Here is an 18,735-nt window from a genome sequence, read left to right as displayed (position 1 = left end):
CTGTCCAATGTGTGTGTTCCTTTGCCCATTTTAATAAATTATTTTTATTGGCCAGTCTGAGATATGGATTTTTCTTTGCAACTCTGCCTAGAAGGCCAGCATCCCGGAGTCACCTCTACACTGTTGACGTTGAGACTGGTGTTTTGCGGGTACTATTTAATGAAGCTGCCAGATGAGGACTTGTGAGGCTTCGGTTTCTCAAACTAGACACTAATGTACTTGTCCTCTTGCTCAGTTGTGCACTGGGGCCTCCCACTCCTCTTCTATTCTGGTTAGAGACAGTTTGTGCTGTTCTGTGAAGGGAGTAGTACGCAGCGTTGTACGAGATCTTCAATTTCTCACATGGAATAGCCTTCATTTCTCAGAACAAGAATAGACTGACAAGTTTTTGAGCCTGTAATCGAACCCACAAATGCCGATGCTCCAGATACTCAATTAGAAGGCCAGTTGTATTGCTTTTTCAACCAGCACAGCAGTTTTCAGCTGTGCTAACATAATTGCAAAAGGGTTCTCTAATGATCAATTAGCCTTTTAAAATGATAAACTTGGATAAGCTAACACAACGTGCCATTGGAACACAGGTGTGATGGCTGCTGACAGTGTGCTTCTGTACACCCAAGTAGATATTCCGTTAAATATCAGCCATTTCCAGCTACAATAGTCATTTACAACATTAACAATGTCTACACTGTATTTCTGATCAATTTGTTTTATTTTAATGGACAAAAAATGGCTTTTCTTTCAAAAGGAAAGGACATTTCTAAGTGATCCCAAACTTTTGAACAGTAGTGTGTGAGATGGGGGATTGTGGAGGCCTGGTCATCTGATGCAGTCCTCCATCCTTCTCCTTCATACAATAGCCAACTAAGCCCAAACCAAATGGGATGGCGTGTCGCTGCAGAATGCGGTGGTAGCGATGCTGGTTAAGTGTGCCTTGAATTCTAAATAAATCAGACAGTGTCACCAGCAAATCACCCCCACAACATAACACCACCTCCTCCATGCTTTACGGTGGGAAATACACATGCAGAGATCATCTGTTCTCCCACACCGCGTCTCACACTACCGGTCAAAAGTTTTAGAACACTTACTCATTCAAGGGTTTTTCTTTAGAACACTTACTCATTCAAGGGTTTTTCTTTAGAACACTTACCCATTCAAGGGTTTTTCTTTAGAACACTTACTCATTCAAGGGTTTTTCTTTAGAACACTTACTCATTCAAGGGTTTTTCTTTAGAACACTTACTCATTCAAGGGTTTTTCTTTAGAACACTTACTCATTCAAGGGTTTTTCTTCATTTTTTACATATACAGTATAGATATATTTAACACACTACCAGTCAAAAGTTTTAGAACACTTACATATATATAGATAGATAGATAGATAGATAGATAGATAGATAGATAGATAGATAGATAGATAGATAGATAGATAGATAGATAGATAGATAGATAGATAGATAGATAGATAGATAGATAGATAGATAGCAGTACAGTTTTATATAAGTTGTCTTCAATTCAAAGTGGCATTTCTGCAGCTTGAGCTGATATTTTACTTTCACCTGTTCACTTTCCTGTGGTTTCATTCTGAATCCCTTAGTGACTGCAGGGACAAGGTGTCTGCTCTCCAGTACAATCAAGATTCCTTTGAAACAGTGGGTAAAGTTGGGAGCGGTTCCAGGCGAGCAACTCTCCATTCTGCCAACTTCAGCACTCCATACCGCCCTGATTAAAGCCAGTCCCTTTCATTGATTGAAAGGGAGGGGGAAAGCTTGAACCTTTCTGCTCCTCAGTTTCCACTCCTCCATTTATAGGGGAAAAAAGCTTCCCCTGACAATGTCCAGGCAATTTAGGTGGCATAGGCCTCTCTTGTTGCCCTTTCTGGCTCTGTTACCTCATCCAATCTTCTGGGAAAGTATTTGTGCTTGTAGCGTAGCAGAGAGGCGGCCAGGAGTTAAATTGAGTTACCTGTTTAGAGACGGTTTCATTTTCTGAGGATGGCCCCGGAGATCCTTGATGGAACTGCTTAACACTCATCACTTCTGATGTCCCCCAGTGTCACAGAGAGACAGAGACACTGCACAACCGATAGAAAGGCTCACTGAACAGCACAACTGGCAGAGCTGGCTAGGGGGGTCTACTGGCCCAGTTCTGTGACAGACTGCTATAATGGAACTAATCATCATAAACTCTGTGTCTGTCTGTCTCTCTAAAACTCTGCTGGGAAACCCACACAGATGCAGGAATCACCCTCAAACACTGGTATAAACACACCCCATCATATCTCCCTCCCATGTCTCTCTCTATATGACAATGATATGTTATCATGGTTGGCCCAATCAATCAGCGTGTTAGGACATTTCTCATATACATCTCCCATAATGATAGAGATGTACAGGATATATACAGTAGTCAGCTCATGGCCTGCCCATCTTTATTAATAACTACCAGACAGGATATGAAAGAGGAGAATGAGAGGGAAGAAAAGTAGAGGAGAGTTGTGACATGTCATTTCAGATAGCCATGACACCCACCATATCAAATTCTTCTGAAATGGTTTCTGTAGTTAGAAACCGGTAGGATTGACCAACATCTGATTTGGACCAAATTACTTCCTACCAAGGAATATTTAAAAACAAATCAAAAGTCACCCATGGACCCCCCACACCAATCCCACCAACAACCAGTATAAGTTCTGTTTGACAAGTAGTATGAAGCTGCAGCTTTGAGTATAGCATCTCCATACTATGTCATGTATTCCCTGTGAATCTGGTGATGTTTTTCCCTCCCCTTTTAAGAGAAATTATGAATTGAAATCGCTTGCATTATTTACCATAAAGTAGTATGACAGTACGATGTTTTAAACACTATTCCTGCTATACCGTACACATCCATTTGGTTGTTCTCTTGTGCTTATTAAATAGATCACAACATTTCCATTGCAACTTTGGGTAGAAAACCAATAGATTTGATTCATGATGAAAATAAATTGTGTGGTCATACTCACATTTCAAGACAGACATTCAAGACATTTCAAGACAGTCCTCCATGAAAGCAATTCAGTTTGTCCTTGTTTTAGGCTTAATGTGTGTCCAGAAAACGTCCCCTCTGTCTGGTTTATTTCCTTCAAAAAAGGGATTAGTTGCCGTTAGACGATTCCTGGGGAACAAGCAAACCATTAGGCTACAACCGTTCTAATGGTTTCAACGTTATGGGATTAATCCCAATACATATAGAACTGTTTTTATTAGTGTTGTCTTGTCACACCATTTTAGTCCCTAGCCCATTTATCCATCAAAGTCTTCATATGAGAATTACATCATAGGGATAGCCCTCTCAGAACGGTCACTTGTTGGACTATCTAAGGAGAGTTGGATTGAAGCATTAGGTTGCTAAGAGAAGGACAAACGGAATTGCTTTCATGGAGGACCGGCTTTAATTGTGAGGATGATTATTTTCATCATGAGACAAATTGGTTTTCTACCTAAAATTGCAAGGAAAATGTTGTGATCTATTTTAATAAACACAAGAGACCAGCAAAATGGTCAAAACTGTGTGGTGGCATAGCAGGAACAGCAGCATCTAGTGTAAAAAAAGGTACGTTCACACTACTTTATGGTAAATAATGCAAGTGACTTAAATGACTAATTTCTTTGATCAGGGGAGAATAAACTAGATGCACCGGGAACACATTACATAGTATGGAGAAGAAATACTCCAAGCAGCAGCTCCATACTGCTTGTCAAACAGAGAACTGATACTATATACTGGTTGTTGGATTGGCATGGGGTGTGAGTAGTCCATGGGTGGCATTGGACCATTTTTGAGAGAATCGCCATGTCTTATTCATTGGTAGGAAGAAGTTTGGTCCAAATCGGATGTTGAGTACTAGATTTTTAGAATATTATCTGAATCCAATAAATAAATAAACATAGGGCCAATTTGGGTACAATCAATTACCTTCATTTCTCAGAAATGTTATTTCAACAAAATAATGTTTCAGGAATGCTAATCATATATGTTCGTAAATACAGGAACAATTTCAGAAAAATCTGAGATGGTGGGTGTCAAAATCCTCTTTCTTGTGCTTTGAGGTGGAACGACCCAAGAGAGGAGGGAGCACCCCGCTCACCATCACGTCATGTAATTTACTCTGTTCTGGCCCATAATGTTTTATAGCTCAATCAATGATAGCAGAGTAGTCACTGATCTCATTTCACAACTCATATCCCTCAGTAATGGAACACAGAGGCAAGTGCAGTTATTACCGAAGTCCAGCCACAACACATAATAATTTATCATGGGAAGAGGGGTAGCAGCAAGCTGTTGTAGTAATCCCTTTGAGTTCTAATTGAAATCCTTTAGTAATCATTACGGACAGTGAGGGGCTACGTAACATGGAAGCATTAAAAACAACAAGTAGCCTATAGCCTTTGTTCTGCACACAATTAAATGTTTATTGACTTGCAATCACAGACCCAAACATACATTAGCAGGAGAAATATACAGGAAACATGTGCTCGACAGGGAATATGTGCTGGGCAGTATCTGATCCCAAAGAGACTCATCTCTTTTCTCCAATATTTCAAAAGGAATTATATATATTTGCAGTATTTTGTATGCTTTATTGTGCTTTGTATTCCCACATGTTTAATCCACTTTTGTAGCAATGTATCTAAAAGTATTTTTTTCTGAGAGAAATGGACATTCATTTTATTATTGACTAATGTTTTGATCGTTCTTTATTCACCGGCCACTAGATGGCAGGCTTGAACCTTTTCATCCAAGCATTTCCCTGAACTGCCAGGTGGGGTAACTTGAGTGCAAAGTCTCATATGCAACTTCTTTCTCTATGTAACCTATAAAATGGGATTGCTATTGCTGACATTTTCAAATAGGAGAGTACAAGTTTCTGTACATTATTCAAGGGGTGCATGGATCTGGATAACAACAATTTACCTTCCCATCACAATGAAACAGTATCGTTGAATATACTAGAAAACTTGTCCCCGCTGTGTGAAAAATACAGACTGCAAAATGACACCAAAATAAATAGACACTAAACTCCATGTTATTCATCCTCACCGCTGACTCATTCATATTTGAGAATTTGGCAGTGGGCCAGGCTAACAGAAAGCCGCTGAAACAGAGGGTAATTAATTGGGTACATATTCACAGGTTAAGAATTGGTAGGGAGAGAACAGGAGGCTATACAAACACGTTAGGATTGACAAACCCAACATGTGTTTACAGAGTTGATCACTGGATTCAGCTGGATCAATACAATAGTCAAAACAGAGAGATGGACCGACTGTAGCATCCCTCCTTCTCTGTCACAGTTTGCCCATGCATTAGAATTACAGCTACTTGCATCCATAGAGATGCATACTGGTGACCTCCAAGAATACAATAGAAAATAGAACCGAGAGACCTATGGTTCAAACCACAAGACAGCAGCTCAGCCACTCTTCTATTGGCAGGACAACTGCAGAGGTGATCGGACATTTGCAGCTGTTCATCTGACTAAAACTAAGAACGACTTCTGCTTTCCCAGAATGAGCCAATTTTTTCAATCTGTGCCTCCACAGAGATAATAGCTTACAGTGGACGTGAAGGGCACGATAAGAGCAGACATTTCCCTGTGCAGCACTCTAACTGTCCCTGTGCAGGCAGCAGATGGTGTGCAGCAAATCACTTACTGCTGGGAGCAGGAAGCATCAGGTCAGGGTTTATGCTTTGAGGTCCACTCTGAACCTGGCTGATTTGATAGCACTAGTTTGCATATATGCTCAGTCTAATCAAATGTATGCAAGGGGAGGTAGGATTTGCAAAGCAGGTAGATAGACAGGACTTCCAGTCAATCATCCAGTGTAGAGGAGAAGGCTCCTAATACCATGGACATGGTTGTAGAGGTTATTACAGTGCAGTATGTTCTGTAACTAGAGCGTTATGGGCTTATATTCTTCTTACCCTGCGGTTACACAGGCAGCCCAATTCTGATATTTTTTCACTAACTGGTCTTTGGACCAATCAGATCAGCTATGAAAAATATCTGATGTGAAAAGAGCTGATGTGATTGGTCAAAAGACCAATCAGTGGAAAAAGCATCAGAATTTTTTCTCTTAGGAGTGCGTAATCAAGCAACAAATTCAAGAACACACACAGGACCCATTATGTAGGCCAATAGGGTTATATGTATTGTAATAGGTCACTGGAGCTGAATGGGGTGGTTACCCATCACTTAATGATCTCTAGGGTAGCCTAGTGGTTAGAGCATTGGACTAGTAACCGCAAGGCTGCAAGTTCAAACCCCTGAGCTGACAAGGTACAAATCTGTTGTTCTGCCCCAGAACAGGCAGTTAACCCACTGTTCCTAGGCTGTCATTGAAAATAAGAATTTGTTCTTAACTGACTTGCCTGATAAAATATTTTCCCTTTTAATGATAACTACATTAAAAAATATATAAAATGCAATATAGAGAGTATATCACAAGAACCTGAACTGTCCAATGCATGGACAGAGGCGACGGGCTACAATAACATTACACCCAGTGGGGCATGATCATGACCTCTCTGTTATAGCTGTCAAAATATCCAACACAACTGTCATATACTGAGAGATTCATTCGACCTGACTGAGAAGCACGTCTACACACAGCAGACGGCACTTGCAAGAACCAGCTCTCAAGCAGAGGTCTATAGCTCATCCAGGGGATGAACACACTATCATGTATGGGATTAATGCCCCTATTTATATGGTGGGAGCAGCTCATTTATTATAAAATTGTCAATATACTTTAGTCTTAACCAGCTCTCTATCCATTCTATTACATGAACTACTTTACTATTTGGATAAGATTGGACAAATCACATTCAAAATAACACCTTCAAAGGTCTTTTGGAATACTTTCAAGCACATTTAATGTATGCAAGTATTGCATGTGTGATGTGCGGGTGGGTGGGTGTATCTCTGCCAAGCTGAATGACAACAACAGCCTTGGGGCAAGATTGTGTGTAATTCTCCCATCTATCCATGGCAGTGATATGCCCATGGCATAAACATGGAGTATAATAAAAGTATCTTTAACCCACTATTGTTGAAATCAAAACACCTACACAAACGGTTGTCCTGGAGCAACACATATCAAAAACGGATAACATTTTACAAAAAAAATAAAAGATTAATCAAACAAATCTCAGGAATTGTAAAATCTGATTCCTTACGTACCACAGCTACGTGTGGAGCCAATCCCCATCCTCACCTGCTCCCTTCTGTTCACCTTCTGTCAGTAAGCCTGATCCAGATGCATCATTACACCCGTGGCTGGCTCAGGTTGGCACTCTGTGGTTGTATGAGTGAGTGGGAGTCAGGATGCGCCCACTGGCGATGAGGTATAGTGCGGAGGTGTTATCTGGGAGGTGAACCTAATGCACTGTGACAGAAATCAGAGCTGTCAGGACCACCGTGACCAAGAGGCATAGACTGCATCTATCCAGACAAATCCACAGAGAGGAGAGAGGAGATGGGAAGTGGATGGAAGGGAAGAAAACAGAGTGAGAAAGAGGCAAACTCACAGAGAGACAGAAAGGGGGGAGAGAGGAAGGGATCAAAGACTTCCACAGAGGATGGGACAGAGGGGGAGAGAGAGGAGAGAAACCCACACAGTGCACAGGAGAGGTGGGTGGAGAGGAATAGACATCTTCCTGCCACATAGAGAGCAAAGGATGTGGAGAGAGAAGCATTAATGACTGCAAACCTAGAGAGGAGAGAAAAAGGTGTGTTGAGAGAGAGAGAGACATCGGGGGTTTACATACATGTCGTGTATATCTCTATACTAATCGTCTGGGTTTCATCAAGTAGAACACTGTCAGCAAGACAATGACCACTATATTGACTATTTCATGTTAAACCCCCAGTCACCATTGTATGTTAATGGCAGAAAGAGAGTCACGGGAGTTAATAAAGAGAAGAGGACAGAGACAGACAGCAGTCTGGCCATAAAGACCGGAGATCACAGGCAAGCCAGGCTGCCCAGAGAGGACAGGCTGTGCTCACTCTACTCTGGGGAGAGGTAGAGACAGAGCTGCATTTCCTATTACACTGTAACAAATACTCAGACCTAAGAATCTTTATTTCCCAAAATTAATTAGAAAGAATTTGAAACAATCAATATATATATTTTTTTTTCTTTTAATATTTATTGGGTGAAAAAACTAAATGTGCAGTTTTGGCAGCCAAATATACGACCCCCTCCCACAACCTGAGGGACGACCAGTGAAAAGTACAATGCAACAGGAGCATTTGCCATTTTGTTTTGTCTTGTCTTTCATGCCATGTCACTCTTCAACCATGTTAAAACTAGTCTCCTATTACTTTAATTCATTATTCTCCTTGCTGTAGTTGCTTTTAATGTTAAAATCATTATCACTACTACTATTATTGTTACCTTATTACTGTTAGTCAAACCACTGTTGGTATATGTATACTTTGACAATGCAAGTGATTTAACTCGCCATGTCAATAAAGTTGATGGAATTTGAGAGAAAACATAGCAGTAGTGACTAAGGAAGGAAAGCATCATTATTTAAAGATGACAGTGAGGGAGACAGGGCTGTGCTCTAAATGACAAACAGCAGGAGGAGGGGATTGTAGGAGATTAAGTGAGCTGTGTTTGTAACATCGCAAAGCACTGCAGGATTTTTTTACAAAGCACCGCTCACATTTGGCAGACAGATAAAGCTCACAGAGCAACTTTACCAGTGGACAGAGACTGAGTGAGTGATAGAAGAGAGAGTAGTGACACCTTTGCTCAGGATTCTGGCTGGGGAAAGGGATGATAAGCTCTCACTTCGGACTGAACTGTTGGATACCTGTGGCTCGCTTAACGTGAAGTACTACTTTTGGGAAAAGGACAAGTCCTGAAGTTAGACTGAACAGTTGGATACTCATGTGAAGGATTGCTTAGAATTAAATAGTACTTTGGGGAAAGAGACAAAACAGTCAGGATTCCGTGCCGTTTGAGTAGTTTGTTTTAGCGGGTCTTGGAGGTGTGGTAGAGCAAATATCTGAATAACTTCGTGCTTTTTTAATCTGATTCATGACACTTATTAAATCAGTGGCAGCGATGCGGTTTTAATTGCTTTTTGGTGAGGACAATGACAAGCCTTTGAGTCCGTTGTACAGAGAGGGAAAGTACTCTTCAGGTAAAAGGTATTTCTTTATTAACCCTTTGTTCTTCCACTCCTGTACTACTACTCTTGACGACACTGTCAGAACATTATGGAAAAACATGCATCAGGATATCTCAAAGAGTTGTTACTGCTGTGACTGTTTCTTCCTAAACAAAATGTTCAGTTACACTTGACAATAAGATAGGTGATAAGTCATGTGATAAGATCATGTTTATTTATTTTGTAAATTCTGTATCCCCTGGATACATTTGGTTTGTGCATGCATGATAAAACTGACCTATAGATTAAAGGCTTTTTAAGGTTTATACTCTATTCCATTCTCAGCCTTGTATTATGACCATTGTAATAGTCACTGGTCGTTGACAATCTCTTCCCACTGCATTCATTCAACCATGGTAGGTCATTTACATAACACATCTCTTTCCTCCCTAGGAGAACGGGCCAGAGCAGAATGACCTCCCTCTTCTCTCCAGACACTGTAGTGCTGCTGTGCCTCCTCCTCCACTCCACAGAGGGAACCTGCCCCTCTATCTGTCTCTGTACCTCAGACACACTGAGCTGTGGCTCCCAGGGCCTCACCAGACTGCCCCTCCTCCTTCCCCCCACCACCGTCACCCTCGACCTCAGCTACAACCGGCTGGGCTGGCTGGGCCCCGGTAGCTTCTCCAGCCTGCCCAAACTGGACACCCTACGCCTGGCAAACAATCAGCTCACGACGCTGGGCCATGGGGTCTTCCAGAACACCTCCAGCCTCCGTCACCTGGACCTGTCCTCCAACAGGCTGCGGGTGCTGGAGCAGCACTTTCTGCAGGGTCTGTGGAGGCTGGAGGAGCTGCTGCTCTACAACAACCGTATCACCCGCGTGGAGGGTGGGACGCTGAGCGGTCTGAGCAGTCTCAGGAAGGCTTACTTCAGCCTCAACCAAGTCACAGAATTCCCCTTCTTTTCCATACAGGACCACAGTCATCCGTTTCTCACCATGTTGGACCTGTCCTCCAACCGTATGACCACGCTACCCTGGGAGGATGTGAAGGCACTGCCGGGGTCAGTGCAGAAGGGGCTGTACCTCCATAACAACTCTCTGGTGTGTGAGTGTTCCATGTACAGTGTGTTCTGGCACTGGGAGCAGAGGGGCTTCGACTCGGTCAGGGACTTCACAGATGAGCACACCTGCCTGATCTACGGCGAGTCGCGCGCCTCGGTCCGATTCCTCCGACACTCCCTCTACTTCCAAAATTGCACAGTGGGGAAGGTTGTCGCTTTGCCCATGGCTGTTCTCCTCTCCAACCTCATGGTGAACGAGGGGGAGAGGGTCCATCTGGACTGCCAAACCTCCCTCAGAGGTAAAGAGCTGTCATACACGTGGGTCTCTCCAAATCAGGAATACCTGACCCAGACGAGCTTCAACGACACCCTCATCAACGTGTTCCCTAACGGGACCTTGGAGATCCCAGCAGCCAAGGTGAATGACTCGGGACTCTACTTGTGTACAGCCCTGGACTACAAACACATGCTGAATGCAACCAGGGAGGTGAATGTCACCGTGATCCGCCCCATGCCTGACACCTTCAACACGGGCTACACCACCTTACTGGGTTGCGTGGTCACCCTGGTAGTCATTCTAATGTACCTCTACCTAACGCCCTGTCGCTGTGGGTGCTGTAAGCAGCCCCTGCCTCCGGCCATCCCGATCCCTGCCTACGACCCAAACACCCTGGCCTCCATCTTCTCCCCCACACTGAGCCACAGGGACCCAACCAAGGCCAACATCAACAAGCGGGTGGTGTTCATGGAGCCTCTGATGGAGGAGCAGAACGGGGATCTGAGGGCCACCCTGGCCAGGGAGCAACCAGGGTTGCAGTGGGAGTGGGGCGCCAGCGGACTCTCCTAGTTAACCTATCAGAGCCTGTCGCTGACAAAGAGCACTTTAAGAATTGAGCCCATGACTTACATTAGACATGTATCAGGTGGTCTGAATGGAACACAAACATGACATCCTCGTTCCTCTTTCTCTGCTGGAAGGCTTCATCTAACCGGACTATCCTCAAATGATCGCTGAGCCCTGGAGAGAGTGTGAAAGAGAGACCCTCACAGGTTTGTATAAGGGCTCTAACTAATGTTCCTCCTCTTTCCTCTCCTCTTTGTCTCATTGAAGACCAGGTTGAGTTTTGCAAGACTGTATATTTCTGTCCATGCTATTGTGGAAGGTTAGAGCAAAGTTAATTGAACGGCTCGAACTTCGGCACTGAGAGACTTATCTTCTCTCCTTAAAATCATGAACTCCAAAAGCATTGGTCCTCCCTTCTCCCTGAAGTGTAAAACTATTGCATTGGTGTAAGCATGGGAAGATTGTAGACAGATTTCCTATTATATTTAACATGAGCTAATTCCTTTTAAATCCATAAATGGATGTGAGTGCATGAGCAGACACATTCGGGTGAAAGGTCTGGGACAGAATTGGGGAACACTGATGAAGTCCTATTGGGACATTTTGGACTTGGCTGACATCCACAAAAGCTGTTAGAGTAATAGAGTTTTTGGAATTGTATTTTTTTTTCCTTCATGGGATTAAAGTTAAGCGTGAGTATATCAGGTCACCGGCGAACCACACTCCCCCGCAAATATACACTACTGTTCAAAAGTTTGGGGCCACTTAGAAATGTCCTTGTTTTGTTTTTTGTCCATTAAAATAACATAAAATTGATCAGAAATACAGTGTAGACATTGTTAATGTTGTAAATGACCATTGTAGCTGGAAACGTCTGATTTTAATGGGGTATCTACATAGGCATACAGAGGCCCATTATCAGCAACCATCACTCCTGTGTTCCAATGGCACGTTGTGTTAGCTAATCCAAGTTTATCATTTTAAAAGGCTAATTGATCATTAGAAAACCCTTTTGCAATTATTTTAGCACAGCAGAAAACGGTAGTGCTAATTTAAAAAAGCAATACAACTGGCCTTCTTCAGACTAGTTGAGTATCTGGAGCATCAGCATTTGTGGGTTTGATTACAAAAAGTTCTCAAAACGTTCTTTGAAACATTTAGTTAATTTAATCTGATTGTCATAAGGCTCCATGACTTTGTCCACACAGGGCATCTGAACACACAAATACATTGATGATTTTCATAAAAAATCAGGCTGTTATATTTAACTTCGTACACCTGTGGTGTTCCCGGTCAAAAATAACCAGTCATTAGAAATTAATGGGTGAGACTAAAATTAGTGTATAAAATTGAGTTCAGGCACATGCCCATTCATCAGATGGACACACTTCCTCTCCCAGACCCACACATGCATGAGTGTTTGATCAAACACACACACACCTCACTCCCCTTCTTGGCGTCCATGTCATGGAACCTTTCCCCAATAGAATCTTTCCCCCACAGGAACCACACCACAGCATTCTTACAAACAATCGCAACATTGTTTCAATACTATATAGAACTTTTCTCGCAGCTCTGGTATAAAGCTTTTTTGAGGCCTTGCTTACAATTTATTTTGTGGCAGCACAATGACCAAACGATATACTGTATGTGAGGCTCTTGATCATATCTTTGATAATGACACTGGTGATGAGGAGAGAGGACAGGAAACTGACAGGGAAGATGCATTAGAGGAGGAAGTGTCAGAAGTTGAAGACAACACAGAATTTGATCCAGACCAAGAGACAACCGATGTGGAACCATCCAGTGATGAGGAAGAGGGCCCTGCTGAGGTTGTTGTTACATTCCAGTCAAAGAATGGGAATTTGTCCTGGTCTTCCTCCCCACCTGAGAGGAGAGGTCGGCTGTCAGCTGAAAATGTTATCAGGATGACCTCAGGGCCAACAACATACGTCATATCCTGGGTTGATGACAAAATACTGCCACTATTTAAACATTTGAAATGGTTTCAAAACAAATGTCCTTGTTAAACTTTGACAGAAGGTAATCTGTGATAAATAGCACAATATGTTTCATCTGAGTGTTTGTTATAGTCAAAATGATCCATACATTATGCTTTTCTACTCAAAAACGAGTTGTATGAGCTCCGGTCAATGAGGCCTACAGGCCATAAATAGCAAAAAGAAGTTCAAAACTTGTAATGTTCACAATAACTTAAGTTGATAAAAAATATCTAACACAACATTAGGTAATAATACATGTATAATGTATTTACAATCAGCTATGATGGGGCGGACAGGGAACACTTTGGACAGGGAACACAGAATTAATTAACATGAAACGAACACAACAGGAGGGTTAAAAAGATTCAGCAAGAATATGAAGACAATTTCTGCTGTAGGAAAATAGGCTACCCACACTTTGAAAGATTGGACTTCAAAAACAGGAATTATCATGAGGTCACATTTTAATTCTTAACCTCTACAGTATCGGTGTTTCCCCCCCGCGAGACAATTGAGCTAACGTAGGCTAATGTGATTTGCATGAGATTGTAAGTAACACAAAAACAATCCCAGGACATAGACATTGATATGAGCAGAAAGCTTCAATTCTTGTTAATCTAACTGCACTGTCCCATTTACAATAGCTATTACAGTGAAAGAATGCCATGTTATTGTTTGATGAGAGTGCACAATAACGACGTTGAAAATGTATTAATAAACCAATTAGGCACATTTGGGCAGTCTTGATACAACATTTTGAACATATATGCAATGGTTCATTGGATCAGTGTAAAACTTAGCACATACACTGCTGCCATCTAGTGGCCAACATCTAAATTGCGGCTGGGCTGGAATAATACATTACGGCCTTTCTCTTGCATTTCGAAGATGGTACAACAACAAAAATTCAATGTATTATCTTTTACCAGATCTAATGTGAAATTAATGTAGGAGAACATAACACATTTTCACAAACTTCAAAGTGTTTATTTTCAAATGGTATCAAGAATATGCATATCCTTGCTTCAGGTCCTGAGATACTGGCAGTTAGAGTTGGGTCATTTTAGGCAAAAATTGAAAAAAGGGTTGGATCCCATACAAAATCAAATAGCTAAATGTAAGATAGTATCTTAGTACCCCTTTACAGTGACTTTGGAAAGTATTCATACCACTAAGTTCTCCACATTATGTTACAGCCTTATTCAAAAATGTATTAAATAACATCCTCAGCAACCTACACAGAATACCCCATAACAACAAAGCGAAAACCGGTTTAGTAATTTTTGCAATTGTATTTTAAAATAAAACATATACCTTATGAAAATAAGTATTCAGACCTCTTGCTATGAGACTTGAAATTGAGCTCAGGTGCATCCTCTTTACACTGATCATCCTTGAGATGTTTCTACAACTTGATTGGAGTCCACGTGTGGTAAATGCAATTGATTGGACATGTGGGGAAGTGTACCAAAACATTTCTGCAGCAAACTGAGCAATCAGCGGAGAAGGGCCTTGGTCAGGAAGGTGACCAAGAACCCGATGGTCACTTTGACAGAGCTCCATAGTTCATCTGTGGAGATGGAAGAACATTCCAGAAGAACAACCATCTCTGCAGAACTCCACCAATCAGGCCTTTATGGTAGTGCGGCCAGTCGGAAGCCACTCCTGAGTAAAAGGCATGACAGCCCACTTGGAGTTTGCCAAAAGGATTCTAAAGACTCAGACCATGAGAAGCAAGATTCTCTGGTCTGATGAAACCAGGATTGAACTCTTTGGGCTGAATGCCAAGTGTCACGTCTGGAGGAACTGGGTACCATCCCTATGGTGAAGCATAGTGGTGGCAGCATCATGCTGTGGGGATGTTTTTCAGTGCCAGGGACTGGGAGACTAGTCAGGATAGAGGCAAAGATTAATTGAGCAAAGTACAGAAAGATCCTTAATGAAAACCTGCTCCAGAGCGCTCAGGACATCAGACTGGGGAGAAGGTTCACCTTCCAACAGGACAACGACCCAAAGCACACAGCCAAAACAACGCAGGAGTGGCTTCGGGACAAGTCTCTGAATGCCCTTGAGTGGCCCAGCCAGCGCCCAAACACAATCAAACATCTCTGGAGAGACTTGAAATTAGCTGTGCATCAGCGCTCTCCATCCAACCTGACAGAACTTGAGGATCTGCAGAGAAAACTGGGAGAAACTCCCTAAATACAGGTGTGCCAACCTTGTAGCGTCATACCCAAGAAGACTGGATGCTGTAATATCTGCCAAAAGGTGCTTCAACGAAGTACTGAGTAAAGGGTCTGATTACTTATGTAAATGTGATATTTCAGTTTTACTTTTTATATATATAAATTAGCAAAAGTCTCAACCTGTTTTGCTTTGTCATTATGGGGTTGTGTGTGTAGATTGAGGAAAACATTTATTTTAGAATAAGGCTGTAATGTAACAAAATGTGGAAAATGTCAAGGGGTCTGAATACTTTCTGAAGGCACTGTAGGTATCAAACATACAGTACCAGTCAAAAGTTTGGACGCACCTACAAGGGTTTAGTTATTTTTTACTATTTTCTGCATTGTAGAATAATAGTGAAGACATCAAAACTATGAAATAACACATATGTAATCATGTAGTAACCCCAAAAAAAAGTGTAAACAAATGAAAACATTTTATAATTTTAGATTCTTCAAAGTATCCACCCTCTGCTTAACACTCTTGGCATTCTCTCAACCAGCTTTATGATGAATGCTTTTCTAACAGTCTTGAACCTGTTCCCACATATGCTGAGCACTTGTTAGCTGCTTTTCCTTGTCTCTGTGGCCCAACTTCTCCCAAACCATCTCAATTGAGTTGCGGTTGGATGATTGTGGAGGCCAGTTTATCTGATGCAGCGCTCCATCACTCTCCTTATTGGTTAAACAGCCCTTACACAGCCTGGAGGTGTGTTTTGTGTCATTGTCCTGTTGGAAAAAAAGTGATAGTCCCACTAAGCGCAAATCAGATAGGATGGCGTATTGGTGCAGAATTCTGTGGTAGCCATGCTGGTTAAGTGTGCCTTGAATTCTAAATATATCACTGACAATGTCACCAGCAAAGCACCACCATACTAAAAGGACAGATTTCCACCAATCTAATGTCCATTGCTCTTATTTCTTGACCCAAGCAAAGTATCTTCTTATTTCTGTTTCTTTGCAGCAATTCGACCATGAAGGCCTGATTCACAGTCTCCTCTGAATAGTTGATGTTGAGATGTGTCTCTTACTTGAACTCTGAATAATTTATTTGGGCTGCAATTTCTGAGGCTGTTAACTGATGAACTTATCCTCTGCAGCAGAGGTAACTCTGGGTCTTCCAGAGAGCCACTTTCACCATAGCGCTTTATGGTTTTTGCGACTGCACTAGTTCTTGAAATGTTCAACATTGACGGACCTTCATGTCTTAAAATAATGATGGACTGTATTTTCTCTTTGCTTATTTGAGCGGTTCTTGCCATAATATGGACTTGATCTTTAACCAAAAAGGGCCATCTTCTGTATACCCGCCTACCTTGTCACAACACAACTGATTGGCTCAAACGCATTAACAAAAGAAATTTCACAAATTAACACCTGTTAATTGAAACGCATTCCAGGTGACTACCTCATGATGCTGGGTGAGAGAATGCCAAGAGTGTGCAACGTTGTCATCAAGGCAAAGGGTGGCTACTTTGAAGAATCTCAAATATATTTTGATTTGTTTAACACTTTTGGTTAATACATGATTCCATATGTGTTGTTTCATAGTTCAGATGACTTCACTATTATTTTACAATGAAAGAGAAAAGAAAACCCCTTGACTGAGTAGTTGTGTCCAAACGTTTGACTGGTATTGTTACGGTTTTCTTCGGGTGAAAGAGAGGAGGACCAAAATGCAGCGTGGTAATTTTGATACATATTTAATTAAGAAAGAGCACGATGAATACAAAAACAATAAACGTAACGTGAAAACCGAAACAGCCTATACTGGTGCAAACTAACACAGTAACACAGAGACAGGAACAATCACCCACGAAACCCTCAAAGAATATGGCTGCCTAAATTTGGTTCCCAATCAGAGACAACGATAAACACCTGCCTCTGATTGAGAACCACTTCAGGCAACCATAGACTTTTCTAGAAAACCCCACTATACCACAATCCCAATACCTACAAAAAAAACAAGACTAAACACACCACATAATAAACCCATGTCACACCCTGGCCTGACCAAAATAATAAAGAAAACACAAAATACTAAGACCAGGGCGTGACAGAACCCCCCCCCCCCAAGGTGCGGACTCCCGGCCGCACACCAAAACCCATAGGGGAGGGTCCGGGTGGGCGTCTGTCCACGGTGGCGGCTCCGGCGCGGGACGTGGACCCCACTCCAACAAAGTCTTAGTCCACCTGCATCGCGTCCTTTGATTGGCGACCCTCGCCGCCGACCTTGGCCTAGTAACCCTCACCAAGGACCCCACTGGACTGAGGGGCAGCTCGGGACTGAGGGGTAGCTCGGGACTGAGGGGAAGCTCGGGACTGAGGGGAAGCTCAGGCCAGTAGTTGGCTCTGGCAGATCATGGCTGGCTGGTGGTTCTGGCAGATCCTGGCTGACTGGCGGTTCTGGCAGATCCTGGCTGACTGGCGGTTCCGGCAGATCCTGGATGAATGGCGGATCTGGAAGATCCTGGCTGACTGGCAGATCTGGAAGATCCGGCTGCTCCATGCAGACTGGCGACTCCGGCTGCTCCATGCAGACTGGCGACTCCGGCTGCTCCATGCAGACTGGCGACTCCGGCTGCTCCATGCAGACTGGCGACTCCGGCTGCTCCATGCAGACTGGCGACTCCGGCTGCTCCATGCAGACTGGCGACTCCGGCTGCTCCATGCAGACTGGCAGCTCCGGCTGCTCCATGCAGACTGGCAGCCCCGGCTGCTCCATGCAGACTGGCAGCTCCGGCTGGTCCATGCAGACTGGCAGCTCCGGCTGCTCCATGCAGGCTGGCAGCTCTGGCAGCGCTGAACAGGCGGGAGACTCCGGCAGCGCAGTAGAGGAGGAAGGCTCCGACAGTGCTGAACAGGCAGGAGACTCCAACAGCGCTGTAGAGGAGGAAGACTCTGGCAGCGCTAAACAAGCGGGAGACTCCGGCAGCGCTAAACAAGCGGGAGACTCCGGCGGCACAGAACAGGCGGGAGACTCCGGCAGCACAGAACAGGCGGGAGACTCCGGCAGCACAGAACAGGCGGGAGACTCCGGCAGCGCTGTAAAGGAGGAAGGCTCCGGCAGCGCTGGACAGGCAGGAGACTCCGACAACGCTGTAGAGGAGGAAGGCTCTGGCAGCGCTGGACAGGCGAGGCGCACTGTAGGCCTGATGCGTGGTGCTGGCACTGGTGGTACTGGGCCAAGGACACGCACAGGAAGCCTGGTGCGGGGAGCTGCCACCGGAGGACTGGTGCGTGGAGGTGATACTGGATAGACCGGACCGTGCAGGCGCACTGGAGCTCTTGAGCACCGAACCTGCCCAACCTTACCTGGCTCGATGCCCACTCTAGCCCGGCCGATACGAGGAGCTGGTATGCACCGCACCGGGCTATGCACCCGCACGGTGTGTGCGCACCACAGCATAACACGGTGCCTGCCCGG

The 18,735-nt window shown here is 43.5% G+C and overlaps 1 protein-coding gene across 1 annotated transcript; it reads left to right on the top strand.

The window, feature by feature from the left end:
* Positions 1–586: 586 nt before the first annotated feature.
* On the top strand, positions 587–16,872 carry LOC135527419 (amphoterin-induced protein 3-like; the record flags this gene model as incomplete). Its single annotated transcript, XM_064955958.1, has 4 exons — positions 587–619; positions 3,831–3,852; positions 9,675–11,058; positions 16,860–16,872. Coding segments are annotated over exons 1-4 (1,452 nt in total), but the record flags the coding sequence as incomplete, so codon positions are not given.
* Positions 16,873–18,735: the final 1,863 nt, after the last annotated feature.

This window comes from Oncorhynchus masou, chromosome 33, assembly GCF_036934945.1.
Source record: "Oncorhynchus masou masou isolate Uvic2021 chromosome 33, UVic_Omas_1.1, whole genome shotgun sequence".
NCBI classification, from domain to species: domain Eukaryota; kingdom Metazoa; phylum Chordata; class Actinopteri; order Salmoniformes; family Salmonidae; genus Oncorhynchus; species Oncorhynchus masou.
Note: the sequence above shows the minus strand (reverse complement) of the source record. Positions and strands in the feature narration are given on the sequence as shown.